The following is a 25,442-nucleotide window of genomic DNA, read 5'->3' as shown; positions in this document are numbered from 1 at the left end:
GAAAATAATTGGGGGGAAATGAAACCAGAGCACACAAATCCCGGGTAGCTGGCACTCTTCGTTAGGAGTGGAGCAGGGCTTCTTTAGCTGGCCAGCAGGTCAGTCAGGGAAGCAGGGAGGCAGAGAGCGATGGAGGCCCTGGTAAAGAAGTAATGCACTATATATGGGAATAGGGTGCCATATGGGATGCAACCCAGAAGTGCAAACATGTGCAGCAGCCCCAGCAGTCCCTGGCACCCCAACACCAGGCTCCAGCAGTCCCTGGCACCCCAACACCAGGCTCCAGCAGTCCCTGGCACCCCAACACCAGGCCCCAGCAGTCCCTGGCACCCCAACACCAGGCTCCAGCAGTCCATGGCACCCCAACACCAGGCTCCAGCAGTGCCTGGCACCCCAACACCAGGCTCCAGCAGTCCATGGCACCCCAACACCAGGCTCAAGCAGTCCCTGGCACCCCAACACCAGGCTCCAGCAGTCCCTGGCACCCCAACACCAGGCTCCAACAGTCCATGGCACCCCAGGCTCCGGGCTCCAGCAGTCCCTGGCGCCCCAACACCAGGCTCCAGGACACAGTGTCAATGTGAGCAAGAGAATGAGAAGCAGAGCGGGTGTGGGAGCGGAGCGGTCTGGAATGGAGCAGAGCGGGTGTGGAAGCGGAGCGGTCTAGAACGGAGTGGAGCGGGTGTGGGAGCGGAGCGGTCTGGAACGGAGTGGAGCGGCTGTGGGAGCAGAGCGGTCTAGAACGGAGCAGAGCGGGTGTGGGAGCGGAGCATTCTGGAACGGAGCAGAGCAGAGCAGAGCGGGTGTGGGAGTGGAGCGGTCTGGGAGCGGAGCAGAGTGGAGCGGTCTGAGTCTAGGGAGGGAGGGGATCCAAGCCCTCACAGAATAGAAAAAAAAACTCCTCAGGGACCACTGACTCTCCCTCCATCCGTTTGCCGAATCATCATTATGTGGGAACAGCTGAACTATAATGTGCTTTGACTGATGCTTACTAACAATGATACAATACACAAATTGTTTATACCATGAGGATAACATGAAAAACGTGAAGAACTGTTTTAAATTAGCTTTGAAAGGATTGTTTCAAATATATCCCTTTTATTCACTGGGAAAGTTACCAAATTAGTAGATGATGGAGAAGTAATTTGAGGCAGGCTTTCAGCAGGTGACGGAAGACCTCAAAATAACAAAGCCATGTGTGCAATGTGTGTGCTGCCTGGTTTCTATGTGTGTGTGTTTAGGGGAGAGTGGGTGGTACCAGGGGGCTGGCTGGTCTGAATAACAAGTATTATTTTCCATGGCAGCAGAAGTATGCAGAGGCCAGGTTCGTCTAGGTACTCTATGCTGTCAGAAACAGATGGCTTGGATAGGTCACCTAAATCCCATCTGACATCCACCTCAAATCCGAAATTAAAATGTTTTACTAAAACATTGACAACACTGCATATAAATTATTATTATTACTTGTCACTGCTTAATCATGTTGTACATTCTCAAAGCACATGCCAAAGTCCTCAATGGTTTTAACAGCAAACAAAGTAAGTAGTCTTGACGTGAGTAGTCTTGTTCATGCTCCGTTCAGTACACAGCATTGTAATTCACAGAATTTGAATGGTTGATAATGACTATTATTGGTTGGATGGGAGGATGAATCAATGCACCTGTTGGGTCTCTGCTGTCAGTCAGTCAGTCACTACCCAGGGTACAGATCACAACACGTGGGCCGGCTGACAGCTCAGAAATTCTCCAGGTGTTTTTTCTCTCATGGCACGTCCTGACAGGCAAATAGTCTGCTTAGGGTGGCTCAAAGGTGGATCCACTGCAGGCCAGGTCAGGCCTCATGTCAACTGAATGGGTTTTGTCTGGGTGGGGTGGTTTGATACTGTGGACGGTTGGATTCTAAAATATATTTTACAGTCACTGCATCAAAGTGAGGGAAACCCACATAATTGGTGAGGTGGTGTTGCTCGATGATGATGATTGAGGCATTTGAATGGCAAGAGGTTAAAACAGGCTGGGGGTTTTGTATGGTGGAAATGACTAATGAGCAAAGAACTTCCGCAGTGGCTGGACTGGTAAGTTATCACTATTAGACACTTAACTTATTGTATGAAGAGATCAGAGGTAAAGTGCTGTTGGTGTAAAAACAGATAAGTAAAGTTCTATTGGTGTAAAAACAGATAAGTAAAGTTATATTGGTGTAAAATTGATAATAGGGTGTACACTACAGTATAAAGCGTGATACCATGATACCCATGGATTGGAACAAGCCTCTTCCAAGACAATGGAGAGAAAGATTGTGATGTTAATTAAAATATTTAGTCAGACAGACAGAGGATTTACTAAGTGAGTGGTGATACCTGTGATGGTGTCTGCATAGACAGGCCCTAACAGGGCCCCCTTGAACAGCCCATACAGGCTGACATTGTACCAGGTGGCCGGAGAGAGGCCTACGATGCCCAGGCTCTGGGCTGCATCTTGCAGGGTGTGGTTCTGCCAATCTACCCCTGCCTCTGCGTCTGTCACCTCAACCACAAAGCCATCAAAGGCTCCCTCCTCAGTGACCCAGGACACCAGGAAGCTGTCCCACGACACGTCTGACACTGTCAGTTTGCCCAGCACAGGCTTCTCCTCCTCTGGATGACGACAAACATGACAACAAACAACATCAAGACAACGTTAGGCTAACCACTCAATGTCAAGCATAGATATAGATAGGATGTGACCCGATTCTCCACCCTTTCTCATGAAGTGTGCACTTGCACCATTTAACAATGGTGGAAACTCCCTCTAGCAAATGCTTACACCAATCCTATGCTTATAAAATCCATGAAGGGGAGTGTGCAAATCCACACTTTTGGAGAAGGGTAGAGATTTGGGACAGGGAAAATACAGTACATTTGGAAGAATGCTGAGGGCTTGGATGATGAAAAAGGCTGGTTATTGAAGACATAGCCTACAGATATCACTGACAACATTTCACTCAAATTACATGGCACACAATAAACAAGTATTGACCTTAAAGAAGAGATCAAAGATTTTTGAAGAATCCAAGAAAAGTTGTCTTCAATCCACAAAGACATTGTGAATTCAAGACTCCATAAAACCAAAAAAGACAACATGATCTTTGCTGGAAAAAGAGAGTTGAACCTGATGTGTCATTATTTGTATTTCAATCATTCACTTCCACATACAGATGTAGGATCTTAATTTGACCAGCTTCTCACAGCAGGTAAAGAATCCTGCAGCAACAGGTAATGTGTGGATGTAAATTAATGGACATTTTTGTTGATACATTTTTAGTTCGGGCAGAAGCGTTTTTAAACGTTAAATACACTACAATTTCCTGCAACAACAGGGTGATCAAATTATTAAGTTCCAACATCTATAAGACTTTGAAAGAAGTCCTTTTAGTGTGTGTGAGTTAACGTGAAATATTCCAACATTACCACTGCAAAAGACCTTGGTGACAAACACACTCTTTAGCAGCGTGGATAGGAAGACTTAATTTATTGTGGGAACAGACAGACAGACACACACACACACACACACACACACACACACACACACACACACACACACACACACACACACAGCATCCATTCTGTAGACAGACAGTCCAATCTGTTCTGCATGCACCTGACTCAGCCAGCCAGCAAGGCTCTCTGCCTGAAACGGCCTGTCATGCCTGTGCATTAATGGCTCTGAACAAGCCATTAATTTTTGAAGGTCCCCTGTAGTCCGCCTGAGCAGAAGTACACAGTACACTTCAAACACGTGGAGAAGCCATGCAGTAGCAGCAGAGAGACCAGAACACCCTATAATTGGAGACCATTGTGAGCTGGAGGTGTCAGCAGAGTAAGAGGCAGGGAAACGTTAAGGCTACCATTATCCTCTTTTCAAACCACCAATGTTGGAGTTGGCAGGAAAATGGAGAGTAAATGGAATGGAAGACAATGAGAATGGAATGAATGACCTTTGATGGAAGGCAGGCGGCGACCGGCCTGGCCATTAATTGCTTGTGAAAGCTCAAATGGGAGAAGAGACTGAACAGCAGTACCATAATTTTTTTTATAATGTTGGAGTAGTTAGATCGTTAGGGCTATTCATTCTCTCTTTATGTACTATTCTATAAATGTTCATTTTACAGACACAGACTAAACTATCAGGATGTGTCATGTCAATCAGTACCTAACATATTTCAGCGTTCCAAATGGTACCCTATTCCCTTTATAGTGTACTATATACAGATGTTGGATCGTAATTTGATCACCATGTTGCAGGTGAACTTTCCTGTAATGCAGGAAATGTCAAATGTGTAGTGTATGTGAGGTTTAGAAAGGCTTTTAAAGTTTAATTTCAACTATGACATTTCAGACTTGATTTTCCCTTTTCAAAAAATGTATCAACCCCTTCAAAATGTTCATTAACTATAATCCTCATAAAAATTCACATTTCCTGTTGCTGCAGAATTATTTTCCTGTTGTAGCAAACTGGCTAAAAATTAAGATCCTACATCTGTAGAGAATATGGTGCCATTTGGGACGGATTGTCTCTTCTCCTTTTGTCAGTCAACTGAAGCAACTGTGGCTGAGTCTCTGGTCTTCAGAACATGCAGATGGAGATGTGATGAGAGGAATGAAATGACTTATCGTCAAGATGAGATCATCTCAAAAACATGCAGGACATGCACTTTGTGCTCCATTTCTCAAACTGTTGGAGCAATTGGTCATGCAACATTTTAATATAAAAATATTATTGAACATGAAAACTTCATATAAAAAAAAAACTCAATATTTCTAGTCTTATTTATATGGTTTCAGCTCACGTTGGTTTATGAAACCATCACCAAACTGCTAAAGAACATTGTTCTGTACAGCAGAATCTTCATAAGGCTTTGTTTACACTCTAGGGTTATACTTCATATTCTGTGTGGTGTGCGCAGAACATTAAAGCCATGGACAAAAACCATCTGATGTGTTTATTCTATTATTCAAATCTGGTTATCGACTCCTTTGACTATTGCTCAAGATATTATCATTCAAACTGTTCTCTATCATTGTGCCTGAGCCTTCTGTTTACACAAAGGGTCCCCACAACTCCATGAGTCCCTGAATTCGCTGATTAGCCTAAGTTATAATGCTGCAGCTTTATTGTCTCCTGATCTTCCTACATCAACAATACATGTCTGACTGCTGGAAGGATGTGGGAGGTTTATTTTATCAAATCAATTTTGGTTTCTTGCTCAGCACTTGAAATAGCCTCAAAATTCTGACATTTTTTGTTCTGCAGAGGTATAGTGTTTGTTACTGGCTCACTCCAGTGGGTCTCCAAACACTTGAACTCAAATTCTTGTAATCCTTTCAACGCCAGATGATTGTCAAACACAAGTAAAGCCCAGACCTGGGTGGCGAAAGGGTGGGCAACCCCCCCCCCCCCCCTCAAGCTCCCCCTGCCCCCCACCACACACATGTTTGCATTATCTGTCTGGAGTGGAGACGATAAAGCAATGGAGGAACAAACGCTGCATGCGGATTAGAGTGGTGATTTCAGAGCCAATGATTTAACAGATTATGTATCGTTTTATCTGACAGATCCACAGTTCATCATGGTCATGGTCATGGAGTGGGCTCACTCCAACAATTATCACATGAATGAGCTTTGTATGGAGCACACACACACACACACATACACACACACACACACACACACACACACAGGCAGACAGACTCACACACACACACACACACACACACACACACAGGCAGGCAGACAGACTCACACACACACATACACACACACACACACACGCACACACAGGCAGACAGACTCACACACACACACACACACACACACACACACACACACACACACACACACACACACACACGCACACACACACACACAGCCTCCCTTCTGTATGTTTGGCAGCATGTAACACAGACTTGAACAAAAGACAGTCATTCTTATCCATACCAGCGTTTCCCTCACGCCATCGCAATTTTGCCCATAGACATACACAGTAATGTTACATAACTGGAGGACATCCTTCTCAAATGTTTGGTTTGGAAGCATCCTGACCACAGGAGCGAGCAAAAAAAAATCAGCATCATCTTATTTGTCTTTCCTTGTTTTAGTAAAAAAGCAAACCCACATGCAGTAAATGAAAGGCTTGAGGCGGGAAATGGAGACAGAGAGACTTAAAGAAAGTAGTGACAATGAATTCAATTGATTCCCTAAGTTTGGCTGGAGGACTGGAGAGCAAAATTGAATCTTTCGTTAATGAGGAAAAGGCTGAGGTCCTGAAGTACAAAACTCTACAGTAGAAAACTTCACCAAACACAGTCCTTACACCAAAAATAGCTTTCTTCCAGACCCCTACTACACAGCAGCCAAAACTGGCCCGTGAGTGATTTTTAGCAAAAAATTATAATTATATACAGTTGAAGTCGGAAGTTTACATACACTTAGGTTGGAGTCATTAAAACTTGTTTTTCAACCACTCCACAAATTTCTTGTTAACAAACTATAGTTTTGGCAAGTTGGTCTATTTTTATTTTGTATTTTGTATTTTTTTATTTTTTGGGGGGGGTAGATCAGCTTAAAATTGCAGATAGATTGTAACTTCTATCAATGTAATTGTCTGCATCACTTCCAATCCCCCATGTTTTTTATGTATATACTCACCTTTATTACTTTTCAACCCCGCCATATTTTCCCTACTTGGGGTAAATTAGTGAACAACAATGTCCAGGCCTCTACTTCTAGCCTATACTTACTATCTACACCTTATGGACACAGTCAATTTTACAATAATTATATTTTATTAGTTTTTTTTGTTTTTGCTCCTGAACTTCTTCTACTCTCAACCTCTCCGATCATTTTCATGATGTCCATCCGGTTTGCTTCTATATGCCACATCTTTCTAACTGTGCTCTTTCCCAAAAGATCCCAACATACAACCCATATAATTATTATGGACACAGTATGCTTACATTATTAGTTATCTTGTTATCATTTGTTGTTAGTTGTTATTAATCCCATCCTTCAACTCCATTCAATACCTCCCATCTATCTCTTAACACCATCCATATAGGATTTCTATTTGCCATATATATTTCAACCGTACTGTGATGTTTTACAAAAGTTCTGAACCTTTCTATTCTCATTGGTTCTACAGATTGTGAATTAAAAATAAAATGTTTTGCCAAAAGTATTATTATATTATTGATCGATTGACTATGACTTTTCAGATCACCCAGTAATGCTATCTGCAAGGTTAGCTCCAGGTAAATATTGCAATCCTTTAGCCATTCCTGGACCTGTGTCCAAAAACAAGCTACAAATGGACAGAACCAAAACAAATGATCTAATGATTCTGTTTCTTCACAGCAAAATCTGCAGAGCTGGGAAGATTGTATCCCCCATATAAATAACATTCTATTGGTAGCAAGAATTTTATATAATAATTTAAATTGAAAGATTCAAATTTTTTAATCCGGTGTCGTTTTGCGTGTCAGTTCATAAACACTATGCCATGGGATCGGTACGTCAAAAATCTCTTCCCAACTATTTTCAAATCTATATGGGACGGCTGTCAATCCTTTGGTCCTTAAGTGAAACTGATATACTTTTTTATTTATCACAGTTTTCCTTAACCGATTATGTTATTTAATGCAAGGCCGACAGACAAGTTCCTTACTTTCTCCCCCTTCCACTTCCCTCTTCCACTTTTGCGGTAAGGCTGCAATTATTTGGTTGTAATTTTGGGTAGAGCAGACATTTCCATATGTTTTTGTTAGCTGCATGTGCGACATAACTCCACCAGTCCTACCGATGATATCATTTACGAAGATGATTCCTTTTTTAAACATTCTGTCAAAAAATAAAGTTTTTTTGTCAATTAGTATATTTGAATTTAACCACAATATTTGTTGCATTATTTGTTCTGTCGTTTCTGGAGGATTAAATTGAAATTGCAACCAACTTTCTATGGCTTGTTTTAGAAATAGTGATATTTGGGAGATGATTTCCTTTTCATGACACAAGTAATTTTTCCAACAATTGTTTACAGACAGATTATTTAACTTATAATTCACTGTATCACAATTCCAGTGGGTCAGAGGTTTACATACACTAAGTTGACTGTGCCTTTAAACAGCTTGGAAAATTCCAGAAAATGAAGTCATGGCTTTAGAAGCTTCTGATAGGCTAATTGACATCATTTCAGTCAATTGGAGGTGTACCTGTGGATGTATTTCAAGGCCTACCTTCAAATTCAGTGCCTCTTTGCTTGACATCATGAGAAAATCAAAAGAAATCAGCCAATTATTGTAGACCTCCACAAGTCTGGTTCATCCTTGGGAGCAATTTCCAAACGCCTGAAGGTACCACGTTCATCTGTACAAACAATAATACACAAGTATAAACACCACGGGACCACGCAGTCATCGTACCGCTCAGGAAGGAGACGCGTTCTGTCTCCTAGAGATGAACGTACTTTGGTGCGAAAAGTGCAAATCAATCCCAGAACAACAGCAAAGGACCTTGTGAAGATGCTGGAGGAAACCGGTACAAAAGTATCTATATCCACAGTAAAACGAGTCCTATATCGACATAACCTGAAAGGCCACTCAGCAAGGAAGAAGCCACTGCTCCAAAACCGCCATAAAAAAGCCAGACTACGGTTTGCAACTGCACACGGGCACAAAGATCGTACTTTTTGGAGGAATGTCCTCTGGTCTGATGAAACAAAAATAGAACTGTTTGGCCATAATGACCATTGTTATGTTTGCAAGCCGAAGAACACCATCCCAACCGTGAAGCACGGGGGTGGCAGCATCATGCTGTGGGGGTGCTTTGCTGCAGGAGGGACTGGTGCACTTCACAAAATAGATGGCATCATGAGGAAGGAAAATTATGTGGATATATTGAAGCAAGACATCAAGACATCAGTCAGGAAGTTAACGCTTGGTCGCAAATGGGTCTTCCAAATGGACAATGACCCCAAGCATACTTCCAAAGTTGTGGCAAAATGACTTAAGGACAACAAAGTCAAGCTATTGGAGTGGTCATCACAAAGCCCTGACCTCAATCCTATAGAAAATGTGTGGGCAGAACTGAGAAAGCATGTGCGAGCAAGGAGGCCTACAAACCTGACTCAGTTACACCAGCTCTGTCAGGAGGAATGGGCCAAAATTCTTCCAACTTATTGTGGGAAGCTTGTGGAAGGCTACCCAAAACATTTGACCCATGTTAATCAATTTAAAGGCAATGCTACCAAATACTAATTGAGTGTATGTAAACTTTTGACCCACTGGGAATGTGATGAAAGAAATAAAAGCTGAAATAAATCATTCTCTCTACTATTATTCTGACATTTCACATTCTTAGAATAAAGTGGTGATCCTAACTGACCTAAGACAGGGAATTTTTACTAGGATTAAATGTCAAGAATTGTGTAAAACTGAGTTTAAATGTATTTGGCCAAGGTGTATGTAAACTTCCGACTTCAACTGTATATATATATTTAGGGGGGGGAATTTTAGTTTTTTGTCAAAATTTTTTGCTAAACATGAGTTTAATTTAGGAAATCTGTTCACTAAGTATTCACACAAATAAAAAAAGAGACATATGTGATCGTGTCTCAATGTAATAGTAGGAAATGATTGTTATTTTCAAATACAATCTCTTTTTAGGCTTAGTTGTGGTCAAGTTGCAGTGTACAAATGATTATAATTTGTATAAATTATTATAAATCCGCATGGATGACGGGTAGTGTAAATCCCTCACATAGGTTATTAAAATACAGTAAGTAGGTTTGAAGATAGTTAATAACCTGGAAAATTAATAATTGACTAAGGTATAGCAGACTTCTGTCCTGAAACTCATCACGTGAAGATATGTAGCCTAGTGGTCCAGTCTGTTCGTGCTTTAGCCAATGTACAGCTTGACAACGATAGAAGATAGAGTTAGGCTAAATACTGTACATACAGTCTAGAACCAGGCTAGGAGAAGTGCACTGTTAGCTTGGTTCCAGATCGGTTTGTGCTCTTGCCAACTCGATAGCTGTCATTGTCAACACAGTTATCGTAAATTAAATTAAATGTTTGGCATGACAATTCCATAAGGAGTTGGCAAGAGAGCAGAAACAGACTGGCACCCAGGCTAGAGTACTGTCCACACTGACCTGTGGCTAGAATAAATGCAGTATGGGACCATATAAATATAATCTAGATCATTTCTATGTATTTCTATGATTTTTCTATGTATGGGACCAGGTTTGGAGAGGTAGAGGGTTACTGTCCACACTGACATGTGGCTACTGCAGCATAGGACCATATAAATAGACTGAGGGGACACTCAATATGTCCGACAGTCCTCTCATTATGGCATAACTGACCTGAATGGGGATGCCTGCTATATTCATTCTAATTCTATGAATTGGACAAGGCTAGGAGGAGATAGCGGTGACCTGTCCACACTGACCTGTTGCTGCGGAGATGGTGGTGGGGCCACTCTGCCTGCGTCCCCTTTCAGCGGTCAGGGTGATGGTGTACAGCATGCCGGGTGTCAAGTTCCTCATGGTGTACTTGACGTCTCTGGAGAAGGGTGACACCTCAGCACTTCGCCCGTCGGCTGACACGTACTCCAGCTTGTACTTGTCGATCTTAGCCACCGGCTTCTGCCACACCAACACCATCTCAGTCTCAGAGGAAGACTCCACCTCCAGGTTCTTAGGAGCATCCAATGCTGAAGAGAAGAATATAGAAGGAGAATATAGAATATAGAAGGAGAATATAGAATATAGAAGGAGAATATAGAATATAGAAGGAAAATATAGAATATAGAAGGAGAATAGAGAATATAGAAGGATAATATAGAATATAGAAGGAGAATATAGAATATAGAAGGATAATATAGAATATAGAAGGAGAATATAGAATATAGAAGGAAAATATAGAATATAGAAGGAGAATATAGAATATAGAAGGAGAATATAGAATATAGAGGGAGAGTATATTTAAAATAGTGTAAGACAAGTGGAGATAACTATTTGTGGATTGTAGGACAGTTGAATGGGAGTTATTATTAGTACATTATTACTACAATCCATGACCGTAAACAAAAACAATGTATTTATTTACAATACAGAAAAGGTTCATAGATCTCACCTGTAACAGCGTTGGTGGTCGTAGGAAGGCTCTCACGCTCACTCTTCACGGCTGTCACTCCCATCCCATACTCTGTCCCAGCTCTCAGGCCTACACAACACACAGACGAAGAACACTTATCGTACCGGATGTATGCAAACAGAGCATGAGAACAAAAACATGTTATTTGTATTTCTTTATCAGGTATTTATCGATGAAAACAGTATGTTTAAAGTTTTATATTAAAACACCCAGCTGTTTGTAGCTAATAGCTTCGACAACAATGAAAAATACCGAAGCTCTTCAAGGCCTTAATTGCCTAGCTAATAGATTCAAGCATAATTGGGTTTATTTTCAGCCTCTTCATTTTGGAACCTGTATTTGGGACCTCTATTTGCACTGATGGCTCTAGAAGAGGCTCTATATGGGCCAGAAACAACATTTGCTATGATATAAAAGGCTTTGAGATCCCTTTAGTCCGGCTGTGCGGCCGCGGTGCGCGGTGCAATTAAGAGCTCTCAGTCCAACGCCCTTTATTTCCTTTATTAACTCCCACAGAGGTCACTAGGCAACCAGGCACTAGGAGTCTTGCAGCATGAAATTACAGCTAATGCAGAGGAAACTCATTATCAATAAAATCACAAGCGTGAAGGTAATTACAGATAATAACTGTGTGAAAAAAGTGCTGAGGTTTGTGAGGAGTGGAGGGGGACCGGGGGAGGCCAGTCAGCTGAATAGACACAATGTGTGCGTCCCAAATGGTACCTTATTCCCTATATAGTGCACTACTTTTGACCAGGGCCTAGCCCTATGGTCCCTGGTCAAAAGTAGTGCACTATATAGGGAATAGGATGGCATTTGGGACACAACCAATGCCTTATTTACAGGGGATGGGTCTCCCAAGGACAAAGAATGTGCCCCAGACAAAGACACTATTACCCGTTTGGAACCTTTTTCCTTTTTTTTCTCAGCCAGGGAGCCTAATCCGTCGATGCAGTGGCACATGGTTTAGAAAAACGAGTCTGTCCGCCCGCCCGACTCAAAGCATGGAGTATAATGGGAACCGGTGCAGGAGGATAAAAATAGGCCTTCCCTGCTTTTCTTGTTTAACCAGGATGGATCTCACATTGAAGTAGCAGTGTTATTCCATTTAAGGCCTGAATGCAATCTCCCTTGGGCTGTTATCCAATAAAGTGGGGGTCTTTTGTGGCCGGGCAAACGTTTCACGACACAAAAACAAAGCAACCCATTTGGAAATAAGTGTATTGAATTTAATAATGAACATTTAGAGGAGGGCCACAAACGCTTCGCGGCAGAACAGTTGGCACAGCGAGGCTGCCGTTTACATTGAAAAACAATACACTATATATACAACAATATGTGGACACCCCTTCAAATTAGTGGATTTGGCTATTTCAGCCACACCTGTTGCTGACAGGTGTATAAACTCGAGCACACAACCATGCAATCTCCATAGACAAACATTGGCAGTAGAATCGCCTTACTGAAGAGCTCAGTGACTTTCGACGTGGCACCATCATAGGATTCACCTTTCCAACAAGTCAGTTTGTCAAATTTCTGCCATGCTAGAGCTGCCCAGGTCAACATAAGTGCTGTTATTGTGAAGTGGAAATGTCTTGGAGCAACAACGGCTCAGCCGCAAAGTTGTATGCCACACAAGCTCACAGAACAGGTCCGCCGAGTGCTGAAGAATTTAGCGTAAAAAACGCCTGTCCTCGGTTGCAACAATCACTACTGAGTTCCAAACTGCCTCTGGAAGCAACATCAGCACAATAACTGTTCGTCAAGAGCTGGGTTTCCATGGCCAAGCAGCCACACACAAGCCTAAGATCACCATGCGTAATGCCAAGCGTCATGCTGGAGTGGTGTAACATCCTCCGCCATTGGACTCTGGAGCAGTGGAAACGTGTTCTCTGGAGTGATGAATCACGCTTCACCATCTGGCAGTCCGACGGACGAATCTGGGTTTGGAGGATGCCAGGAGAATGTTACCTCCCCCAATGCATAGTGCCAACTGTAAAGTTTGGTGGAGGAAGAATAATGGTCTGGGGCTGTTTTTCATGGTTCGGGCTAGGCCCCTTAGTTCCAGTGAAGGGAAATCTTAACGCTACAGCATACCACGACATTCTAGACGATTCTGTGCTTACAACTTTGTTGGAACATTTTGGGGAAGGCCCTTACCTGTTTCAGCATGACAATGCCCCCGTGCATAAAGCGAGGTGCATATAGAAATGGTTTGTCAAGATCGGTGTGGAAGAACTTGACTGGCCTGCACAGAGCCCTGACCTCAATCCCATCGAACACCTTTGGGATTGAATTGGAACAACATCAGTGCCCGACTTCGCTAATGCTCTTATGGCTGAATGGAAGCAAGTCCCCGCAGAAATATTCCAACATCTAGTAGAAAGCCTTCCCAGAAGAGTGGAGGCTGTTATAGAAGCAAAGGGGGGACCAACTCCATATTAATGTCCATGATTTTGGAATGAGTTGTTCGACGAGCAGGTGTCCATATACATTTGGTCATGTAGTGTATATTAATTTACACAAAGACAGGATGGTTGTTTTATAGCTGTTCTCACATTGACTTTTTTTTAAAGAGGTAACAACAAAAGTGTCTAAAAACTGAAAATGTACCCGAAGGACAGTTCACTTCCTCAGTAGAGTGGAAAAGGAGACTAGCATCACCAGATATTACATAGTACCAGATATTACACAACACCACCACCACTGCATCCTGTTATAACTAGACTACTGGAGGGGTTCTGTCTTACCAGTGATCTTGTGCAAAGGAAAAGGAACACTGCCACACCTGGCTCTCCAACCAAGGTGCATGAACTGAGGAGCAAACTAAAGTGAAGAGGACATTCTTGGAAGAGGAACTCTCAGAGGGCAGTTGGAGTTGAAAAAAACACATATTTATTGATATAACTAATGCATTTCGGCCCATAGCCTTCATCAGGGTTTTACAGATTCGTAGTAAAATGAGATCACTTACCAGTGATCTTGGCCTGGGTGGTGTCCAGGGGTCCAGTTGGGAACAGCAGCTCTCCATGGTCTCCTCCAGAGAGGGGGCCGTATTTGATGCGGTAGTTGTCTACTTGAGCCTGGCTGTTCTTCCACTCCAGAGTGATGCTCTCGTCAGTCAGCTCTACCGTCTGCAGGTCCCGCGGGGCATCCAGGTCTGGAACACATCCAGTCACACATCAGTCAGGGGGGGAATGTTATGATCCCCTCGTAAATACAGTACGATGTGTGGTCCAGACCCCAGTTGAGAACAGACCATCACTTTTTTATCGCCTGTTAGTATGTTTGCCTAGAATGTAGCTCCCCAGGCAAAATGACTTTGACACTCCTGGCCTAGCTCATCAAAGATGGTGGACAGGTTTTTGATCTCTTTTTTAAGTTTATTGGATGTTCATTCTAAATCTAATCTAAATGTATAACTGGTAAAGGGTCAGACATTAACATATAAACATTTCACTAATCAACAGTACATTTACTTTACCAGCAAACAAGAAAACAAATTATTACGTATCCAGCATTTTGATAGTGTGCTGTTTATAGGGTTGCACAATTCCAGCCACTTTCCCCCAAATCCCAGGTTTTTCAGAAATCCCGGTTGAAGGCATTCCGGATTTCCTGCTTATTCCCTCCCGATTCTAGGATTTCTGGAAAACTTGAAGTTAGCAGAATTTTGTAACCCTAGTGCTGTATAATTTGCTTGTCTCTAATGGGCCCTGGTGCACTATAAAGGGAATCGGGTGCCAAATGGGACACAGCTCTTGTCTTACCTGTTAGGAAGGTCTCAGACACGGGCACGCTGGTCATCTCTCCCCTCTTGGCCATGAGAGACACCTCATACTCTGTGTCAGGGTTCAGGCTGCCCAGGTGGTGTTGTGTGTCGCTGGAGGACAGCTCCACTGTGTTCCTGTCTGAGGGGTTGTCGCTGGGCCCGTAGGACATGCTCACCCCGTCCACCATGGCCACCGGCAGGAACCAGGTCACCAGCGCTGTGGTGTCCGTCACATCACGCACATCCACCTCTCTGGGAGAATCGATTTCTGGGGAGAGAGGAGGGGGAATACATGGTGCTATATGAATACAGCCCTATGGTACCTGGTCAAGAGTATTGCACTATACAGGGAATAGGGTAGTATTTGGGTCGCATCCCAGGACTGAGAACATTTAGTTAGCATTCATGAGGTTATTCATGTAGAGCAGTGTTTCCCAAACTCAGTCCTCGGGACCCCAAGGGGTGCAAGTTTTTGTTTTTGCCATAACACTACACGGAGGGTGAATACAGGGTGCTATATGAATACATCCCTATGGTACCTGGTCAAAAGTATTGCACTATACAGGGAATAGGGTAGTATTTGGGTCGCATCCCAGGACTGAGAACATTTAGTTAGCATTCATGAGGTTATTCATGTAGAGCAGCGTTTGGTCAGAGAACGGGTTTGTTAAGGCAGGTTGCCTATTTTTAATAATGCAAGGGAGGTGATACTGGGAGCAGGTGGCCTGGTAAAAGGACAAGGATAGGGCAGAGATTTAAAGAGTTTGAGCTCTCATCAGAGCCTTAGTTACAGGGTTGAATATGAATAGTGAGAGCATTTACTACCAATAATAGTTTGAAAATAAACTGTATTTTCTTGTATGCATCCATGCAAGATGTTATTCATGTAAGTACAGATCTCTACCCGAAGCAAGAAAGGCACTTTCCCTACATTATGGTGGAATTGATTTGTCACATTTAGCAACTTCAGGAAAATCAACCTTCTGCAGAAGGCAGATAAAACAGGGAATCTGCACTGGAGCTTAACATAGATTTAACCGCCAATGAGATTGGCTGGCTATGTGTGTGTGCGTGTGTGTGTGTGTGTGTGTGAGTGTCGTTCGAGGGTTGTGATTGTTTCCTGGGAGGATGATGGCTTCCCATGAGCCTGAGTGGTGCCTCCCTCCCTCCCACAAACAACACATGCAATGGGGGAGGGGATGGGGAGGGGGGAGGGGATCACTCCATGCAATTAGTCCCACAGAATGCTAATGTCTATGTGGAATGAGTCTGTGTGTTTTAATGGCAGACATAGAGAGGCCTTGAGCTATATGGAGATCTAGGCGACATAATCCCAGTGCTGTTGTGTAAAAGTATGTTTGTGTGTGTGTGTGTGTGTGTATGTGTGTGTGTGTATGGGTGTGTGTGTGTGTGTGTGTGTGTGTGTGTGTGTGTGTGTGTGTGTGTGTGTGTGTGTGTGTGTGTGTGTGTGTGTGTGTGTGTGTGTGTGTGTGTGTGTGTGTGTGTGTGTGTGTGTGTGTGTGTGTGTGTGTATGTATGTGTGTGTGTGCGGTGTGTATGTGTGTCTCTGTGTGTGTGTTTAACAGTACATAGCATGGTGCTCAGGTTCCAATGTTCAACAGCTCAACAGCTCCATAGACTTCAGACACATAAATGCTAGTCCTATAGTGTCAGTCAACGCTATAATTTACAAAGGGGGGCATATAAGAGGAGAATGTCAGGTAGCTAATGGCTTTTCCTTGCTTGGTTCTGTTTACTCTGGCAAAGCGAAGGCAGTTTTCAAACTATAAATAAGCAGAGAGAGCCTGACCTTGATTTGGGATGAAGGTGAGGCAATAAAAGTTAGTACAGAAACTTGTGAAGAACATTTGCTTCAGCATATTGAAATCTCTTTATTCTTATTTGTTGAAAGAGAACTCTCGCAAGGGCAGGGGTGAAAGCTCCCAATCTGTTCAGCTCCCATGTCAGGGCTGGAATGTTCCACAAAGCTTTTTTTCTTAATGATGATAACCCATCATTCTCCATGACTATTCTTTGATGTGTTGGTGGTGCAGTATATTCTAACCTCCCCTCGAGCCACCTAAAAATAGTTTGGCTGGTGAGAGGGTTAGGGAACCCAAGCTGGCAGGTGTATAGTTCCAACACCAAAACCTGTTGTTGTATTGATCCCATGAAAGCCATTAGCCTTTACAGCAGCAGCCTTATGGAGATATGATTTCCTCATAACTGTTAAACCTGCCGAGGGGGTAGGGATGGCTTTTCACTGCCTCTAGTAAATCAAGACGATGCCATGAAAAGTAACAAGCTAATCACTCAATGTTGGCACTTCAGGATGCCTTGGACAGACTGTCCAGCTGCATCCCAAATGGATACACTATAAAGGAAACAGGGTGCCATTTGGGACACACTATCAGAGCTGCAGCAGAGGGGTTTGTCAATAGAGAAATCAATTGAATCAAGGTGACAATGTGTTTCTGCGCGTAACTGCTTCTGAGTCTGTCTGTATTGCTGGAAATCGTGTCTTTTAAATCTCCAGCAGGCGGTCAGAATGGCGTAAAAGGGGTTTACGGATTATTCCAATGCAAATATGTCATGAATACAAGGATTACAGTACACTTGAGGTTAGCAGGAAATAATTAATAATAATATTTTGAAATAGTTATTTTATTTACTTGTTTCATTGTGCGACAAGTGCAAATACTTGGGTGGGTTTCCGTCCTACAAGCTACTATCTACGCAGGCTCAACATTCAGGTTCATTTTCCAGCTGAAAGATATTGGCCTGGAGGAGCAAATTATTGTCGTAAAAACAAATGAATAGAACTCTATGAGTGCTGTATGTATGTACTCACTTGTGAAAACATTCTTGCGTGCTGGGGGTCCACTGGTGTTGTTCTTCACCACCTCCAGTTTGACCTCGTACTCCTGACCAGGTCCCAGCCCAGACTGTTGGAACATGGTGTCAGGGCTGCCCAGGGAGTTCAGAATCTCCCCATTCTCCTCTTTCTGACAACACCAAAAAACACCAGTCATTAAAATGGTATGGCATGTTTTATGGCACACTTCCCCTTCGGGATCTATAAAGTACCTATCTATCTAGTGTATCTACCGTTACCCCCCTCAAAGTCAAGTTTGGGCTCCTTCCCAAATGGCACCCTAATCACTACTTTCCCAGGGCCCCTCTGGTCAAAAGTAGTGCACTTTATAGGGAATAGGGTGCAATTTGGGACACAACCTTGGTGTGGGAATAGGGCAGCCACATCATACTCAGAGGATTCTGTCTGTGATTGTTAAACTACAGTAAGTGTGTGGGGGGAACTGAATTTAATGAACTGTGGCTTTCATGTCCTTGGACTACTCCTCATGGACTTTTTATAAGAAAAAACAAAGCATTTAGAAACAATAATCGTTCTATGCCTCATTGCTGCAGTACATGGCCATTATAGCTGGCAACAGAAGCCTCGCAGAACATTTAGTCACATTTAACTGCTGACTTAGAGACTTAGAGACTTGAATACTGGCTCGGCTAAAATATTTTCCACAGGATACTCACCCTGTTTCACATAGTATGTGTCCCAAATGGCACCCTACACCATATTCCCTATATAGTGCACTACTTTTGACCATAGGGCTCTGGTCAAAAGTAGTGCCTGGGGGTGTATGGTATCTACCACAGGGAAATGGGGATAATGTCAGGCTTCTGAAGATCTCAACCTCTTCCTTGTGGAATATGTTGAGAGAGATCCATTAACAACATGCAATGCACCATGGGAGATGGAGGAGGCGAGTGTTTCTCACTCACAGATTGTCTGAAGATGAGGGGTCTACTACTGATAACTCAGTGTTTATATAGATGAGTAGTCTACTACTGATAACTCAGTGTGTATATAGATGAATGGTATACTACTGATAACTCAGTGTTTATATAGATGAATGGTCTACTACTGATAACTCAGTGTTTACATAGATGAATGGTCTTCTACTGATAACTCAGTGTTTATATAGATGAATGGTCTTCTACTGATAACTCAGTGTTTATATAGATGAATGGTCTACTACTGATAACTCAGTGTTTATATAGATGAATGGTCTACTACTGATAACTCAGTGTTTATATAGTTCAATGGTCTACTACTGATAACTCAGTGTTTATATAGTTCAATGGTCTACTACTGATAACTCAGTGTTTATATAGATGAATGGTCTACTACTGATAACTCAGTGTTTATATAGATGAATGGTCTTCTACTGATAACTCAATGTTATTTTCATATAAGGGGTCTACTGCTGATAACTTACAGTGTTTCTGAAGATTAGGTTCCAGCCATCAAAAGGGATGTCCAGGGGGTCCCACTGAACCTCTACTGCAGTCTCCCTCACTGATGTGAACTTGAGTCCCTCAGGCTCAGGGAGATCTAATGGGATGAGACAGACAAATACAACCATGTTTGATGTTCTGTTTACTAAACCCTCAGGACACCCAGCACATGGACTGCGTCAAAAATGGCACCATATTCCCTATATAGTGCACTGCATTTGATCAGAGCCAGCCCTATGGGTCCTGGTCAAAAGTTGTGCACTATATAGGAAATAGGCTGGCTGGTTCCAATGACAGGTAGATTAAGGGTAACAACATTGAAAAACTACAACATCCCAGGTACAATTAGGGATTTAATTAAAGGAGGTTAGCAACAGATGTTCGCATGAGCCCCGCAATCAATTTTTTGATATTAAAAGTGAAATTAGATTTTTATTGACTGCCCTTTATGAATGTCACTTTTGCATTACCCCAGATCTGGGAGAGCAGACAAGTCAGGCATCAAAGGTGAGGTGAGGTAGTATGGTGTCCATATTAGGACAGTCTCAGTCAGACTTGAGTCTGTCTTATCACAAGTTCCTGCTGAGACTGAGACGGCCCTAATATGGACACCGTAGCGGTGATTTACATCTCCGGGGTGAAGTTTCCGCAGGTACAGATCTAGGATCAGCTTACCTTCCCCCAATCCTAACCTTCACTATTAGTGGGGAAATTGCAAAACTGACACAAGGTGAGCGTCTTAGGTCAACTTTATACTACTCCTGACTTACGTGTTGCCACTCTGGCACTGACAGGGACACTCCTCTTGTTGTTGAGGACAGCGAAGACACTGATCAGATACTCCACACCAGGCTCCAGCTCACTGATGGTGGCGTTCTTCTGATCCCCAGGCACACGCATGTCGAGCTCCAGGCCTCCAAGGGCGGTGGGCACATAGGTGACCAGGTACTCTGCCACCTGCATCTCGTTAGCCCAGGACAGGTCCACTGTCTCTGGGGTGACCTCCAGCACTGTCAGATCCTTGGGTGGAGACACTGGAGAGACCCACAACCACATCATGTTAGGGGACATATTCGGGATAGTAGGTAAAATTGTAACAGATAAGTGTTTTTTTTTATTGTTTATACCATGGACTTGGTTGGGTACGCTTTATCAAATAAAATAAAAACACACAACTATTATACGTATCACAAATGCAAAGAACAATGCCTATGAATCACTATCAAGTTCAAGTAGGCAGTCTTATTGGGCAGGGAAATTAAAATGTCCAGATTTGCTAAATGTATAATTTTGTCTGAAAATTCCAGCAGCATGACTACACTTCAATGGAGGGTGGGCTTCGAATCGCATAATTTGCCAAACCAGATTTTGAAAATGTTCTCTGATCTGAGTTATTTTGCGGCAACTAATGACATAAATTCAACCAAATCATAAATTCTCCAAGATGATGCCAATAGCCATGGAAAATTTCATTTGACATCCACATTAAACTGCAACATTATTTATTCAAAGAATATATAATATAATAATAATATGCCATTTAGCAGACGCTTTTTATCCAAAGCGACTTACAGTCATGCGTGCATACATTTTTGTGTATGGGTGGTCCCGGGGATCAAAGGTTGGCGTTACAAGCGCCATGCTCTACCAGCTGAGCTACAGAGGACCACCAATGAAAGAAATATAACCAATGTTGTGCAGCCAGAAACATTAGCATTTAAATGAATGTCATCATGTGGAAATGTTCCTCAAACCTATTAGCCATAAACAAATTATATCACATCAAGCGATACTCCCATCAACCAACCTCTCTCTCTCTCTGTCTGTCTCTCTCTATTTGTCCGAAATTACACCCTATTTCCTAGTACAGCGATTCTCAACCAAATATGGGTCGCGGGAGGTTTTGAATAGGTTGCGAGTGTGAGTAAATCATTTAATAAATACATGTATTACATTTTTTATGAAAGATACTCCAGTCTTAACTTAAACGACTAAAACCAGGTAGGGCCTTCCTCAATATAGAGTTATTAGCAGCACTATTTAGCAGATTTGGTTGATTTTGTGGTCTCAAACAGCATCTTCATCAAGAATTAATGACAATGAAAAAGGTGGGACTGCTGTTCCCTTTTCATATGATTAGTACATTTACTATCAATATAGCATTCAAAATAGTTTTCCAGATTGCATTTTATCTCCCCCAAAAATCATATTGGATCGCGACTGAGACAACCTGGTTCAATTTGGGTCCTGAGGCAAAACCAGTTGAGAACCACTGCCCTAGTACACTACTTTTGACCAGAGCCCTATTGGCCCTAGTCAAAAGTAGTGAACTATAAAGGGAATAGGGTGCCATTTGGGGTTGATCCTCGGTCTCTTACCCCCAGAGCAGTCCTCTCCGATGAAGCCTTCGTTACATAGACACACTCCATTCATACATCTCCCCTGGTCCTCACAGTCTCCTGGACAGGTCAGTACAGAGCAGTCCAAGCCCTGGAATCCCTCGAAGCACACACACTTCCCGTCTACGCAATAGCCCCTCTCCAGGCAGTTGTTGGGACACGTCTTCTCACTGCAGTCCTCCCCAGCAAAGCCTTTGTTGCACACACACTGGCCGTTAACACAGCGCCCACGGTTCAGACAGTTGTTGGGACAAGTCAGCTCGCTGCAGTCTTTGCCCGTGAAGCCCATGAAGCACACGCACGTGCCGTCAACACACTCGCCGCGACCCAGGCAGTCCTTGGGGCAGGTCTTGATGCTGCAGTCGTCCCCGGCAAAGTCTTTACTGCACACACACTGTCCTTTCAAACAGCGGCCTTGGTTCAGACACTTCTTGGGGCAGGAGATTTCAGAGCAGTCGTCACCCTCAAATCCTACATTGCAGACGCACTCTCCGTTGACACACTGACCTCTGTTGCTGCAGTTGTCTGGGCAAGACAGGATGGAACAGTTCACTCCCTCGAAGCCTGGGTCACAGATGCACCTCCCGTTGAAGCAATGGCCTCTTTCAGTACAATCGTTGGGGCAGGTGAGCTTGGAGCAGTCCTCGCCGATGTAGCCAGAGTGACACACACATTGGCCGTCGACACACATCCCACGGTTGTTACAGTTGCTGGGGCAGGTGAATTCCCCGCAGTCCTCCCCGTTGAAGCCCTCCTCGCAGAAGCAGGTTCCGTTGACACAGCGGCCGCGATCGTAGCAGTCATTGGGGCAGATGAGCTCGGAGCAGTCGTAGCCCGTCCACGGCTCGTCACACACACACTCATCGTCCACGCAGCGGCCGCGTCCCAGGCAGTTGTTCAGGCAGTTGGTCTGGGAGCAGTCGTTCCCGGTGAAGCCGTCCTCACAGATACACATGGCGTCGATGCACTCCCCATTGTCCCCACAGTTCATCTGACACAGCTCCATGCTGCAGTCGTCTCCGTCGAAGCCCTCGAAGCAGACACACTTGCCGTCCACGCAGCGTCCCTGGTCTTGGCAGAAGTTGGGGCACTCAGGCTCAGTGCAGTTGGGTCCCTTCCAGCCGGGCTCACACACACAGCTGCAGGTCTCAGTGCTGAAGTTACCACGGCCGTTACAGTAAGGCTTGGTGGCCACCTCACCTGAGGAAACATAGAGGAAACAACACAGAAATAAATTCAATGATGATAATACTATAACTTCTATAGCAGATATTATACATACAAAAAGACAACAGCAATGAGTCGGAACAGGGGATACTGATCTATAGAAGAATTAAAACCAATGTAGGAATGTAATCTAAGTGAAAACTACAACTCTAACTGCTGTGCCACTAGAACAGTGTTTCTAAATCCTGGTCCTGGGAACCCAAAGTGTTGCACATTTTGGCCTTAGCACTAAAACACTTTATACAACTAATCAACTCACTATCAAGCCTATAGTTTAATCAGGTGAGTCAGGACCAGGAATTGTGAAACACTGCCTGAGAATGTCTCTGGTCAAAATGTTCTTTACTGTACCTGTAATCTGGGCTCCACAGCAACTGGCTCCACTGCCACACTGTTCTCTGAGGCTGGACAGCTCAGACTCCAGCATCTCCAGTCTGCTAAGGATGTCCTTCATATCGGGCATGTGGTTGTCACAGCCGCACGCCTGCTTGGGGATGTTGATGCGGTGGGTGAACACGATCTGGTTCTCTCCGTCCATCGTGTGGTCCAGGTTCTCCGAGCTCCGCATGGCCGACTGGACTGGACTTCGTTTAGGCTTGACCTTGGTTCCTCCTGGGCTCTCCACGTCTACGGAACACAGGGAGCTGGAGGGGACATTGATGTTGTAGACGTGGTTGAAGACCACCGGCTGGTCTGGGTGGGGCAGGGTCAGGTTCTCAGAGGGTTCTCTCAGGGTTTCTCTGCGGTGCCGGATGATCTTCTTGACCAGGCCGGCGCTGGAGAGCTGAAGCAGCACAGCCACGGTCACACAGCCTAGGAGCAGGCCTTTCATCACCATGATGACCAGGTCCTGTCACGTCCTGCTGGGAGTACTTGTGAACAGTCAGGGATGGGGGAGGAGAATGGAGTCCTTCTATCTGGGAGATGACGCAGATGCCCTTGTGTCCTAGAAAGAAAGAAAGAAAGAAAGAAAGAAAGAAAGAAAGAAAGAAAGAAAGAAAGAAAGAAAGAAAGAAAGAAAGAAAGAAAGAAAGAAAGAAAGAAAGAAAGAAAGAAAGAAAGAAAGAAAGAAAGAAAGAAAGAAAGTTGAGATTGTGACACATACTTTATGTTATAGTACAGTAGCTCAACCCACTCTCAATTATGAAGTTATGAAACTCAGAACTACGTTGACATTCCTAGTTTGCCCTTGCTAGCCAGTATGGAGCCGACAGTGACCAAATCAAAACACCCTGATACACAGGGGACCATGTGGCTGCAGTGAAATGTCATAGTATCCCACTAAAAGCAATTAACCTTCCACAATCCCCCTCCAATACATGATCCTGTTGCTGCCTGCCTGCCAGTCAGTCAGTCAGTCAGTCAGTCAGTCAGTCAGTCAGTCAGTCAGTCAGTCAGTCAGTCAGTCAGTCAGTCAGTCAGTCAGTCAGTCAGTCAGTCAGTCAGTCAGTCAGTCAGTCAGTCAGTCAGTCAGTCAGTCAGTCAGTCAGTCAGTCTGTCTGTCTGTCTGTCTGTCTGTCTGTCTGTCTGTCTGTCTGTCTGTCTGTCTGTCTGTCTGTCTGTCTGTCTGTCTGTCTGTCTGTCTGTCTGTCTGTCTGTCTGTCTGTCTGTCTGTCTGTCTACCCTTCCTGCCTGCCTGCCTGCCTGCTTGTCTCCTTGCCAGCCTGCCTGTCTGCTTGCCTGTTTCCCTGCCTACCTGCCTGTTTCCCTGCCTGCCGGTCTGCCTGCACCCCATCTCAACCCCCCTGTTCACAGCGGAGGACACAGACACTTAGTGGATGACATTGTGGCTTATTTTCTCTATTTCTCTGAGGACCAACACTGCAGGGCCAATACTGCAGGGGTGGTGTGTTGTGACCTTGAGTACTGCTGGAGCTTATTCTCCGTCGGGGTTTCTCATGACAGGCTGCCATGAACAGCAGGCAACACCTGCATGTGGGGAGTGGGGAGGGAGGAGCTACCCTTCTCCCTCTCCTTCCCAACTCCCTGTACCACAACCCTAGCTGACATTTTAATACCGATGAGGGGAGACCATCTGCAGGTTTCCGGCTAGCCTAGCGGCGCACCGCACGGAGTGGCCGGGTGTTCAGTGTGTGCTCCAAATGGCACCCTATTCCCTTTATAGTGCACTACTTTTGACTAGAGCCCTATGGGTAGTAGTGGTCAAAAATAGTGCACTGTAAAGGGGATAGAGGGCCATTTGGTATGCATTACAGGGCTCCCCACTATTCAAATTCACCTGACCGCTCTACAGACGGCCATTCAGTTTCAATTGGTAACATGATTCTTCCTACACCAGAAGTTACTGGGCTATTTGGCAAGGCTCCCGAGCAGTGGAGGCTGCTGAGGGGAGAAAGGCTCATAATAATGGCTGGAACGGAGCGAATGGAATGGCATCAAACACATTGAAGCCATGTGTTTGATGTATATGATACCATTCCACTTATTCTACTCCAGCCATTACAATGAGCCCGTACTCCCAAATTAAGGTGCCACCAACCTCCTGTGCTCCCGAGACATGTTGTTTCTTTT

The 25,442-nt window shown here is 44.0% G+C and overlaps 1 protein-coding gene across 3 annotated transcripts in view; it reads right to left on the bottom strand.

The window, feature by feature from the left end:
- The window catches only part of LOC311144587 (tenascin-like), a gene marked incomplete at both ends in the record, with an annotated part of 34,596 nt that extends 10,848 nt beyond the window's left edge, over positions 1 to 23,748 (bottom strand). For 2 of the 3 annotated variants that reach the window (XM_084180619.1, XM_084180620.1), the window contains 10 exons: positions 2,361 to 2,636; positions 10,489 to 10,752; positions 11,175 to 11,264; positions 14,170 to 14,355; positions 14,966 to 15,235; positions 17,819 to 17,972; positions 19,266 to 19,381; positions 20,055 to 20,318; positions 21,663 to 22,883; positions 23,262 to 23,748. In XM_084180619.1, the coding sequence (XP_084036745.1) occupies positions 2,361 to 2,636; positions 10,489 to 10,752; positions 11,175 to 11,264; positions 14,170 to 14,355; positions 14,966 to 15,235; positions 17,819 to 17,972; positions 19,266 to 19,381; positions 20,055 to 20,318; positions 21,663 to 22,883; positions 23,262 to 23,748 (3,328 nt within the window). The remainder of the gene's footprint in view (positions 1 to 2,360; positions 2,637 to 10,488; positions 10,753 to 11,174; positions 11,265 to 14,169; positions 14,356 to 14,965; positions 15,236 to 17,818; positions 17,973 to 19,265; positions 19,382 to 20,054; positions 20,319 to 21,662; positions 22,884 to 23,261) is intronic. The other variant, XM_084180621.1, reaches the window with a different exon arrangement.
- Positions 23,749 to 25,442: the final 1,694 nt, after the last annotated feature.

Source organism: Coregonus lavaretus, assembly GCF_964263955.1.
Source record: "Coregonus lavaretus genome assembly, chromosome: 17".
Taxonomy (NCBI): Eukaryota; Metazoa; Chordata; class Actinopteri; order Salmoniformes; family Salmonidae; genus Coregonus; species Coregonus lavaretus.
The sequence above is the reverse complement of the archived record's forward strand: the minus strand, read 5'-3'. Positions and strand labels throughout refer to the sequence as shown.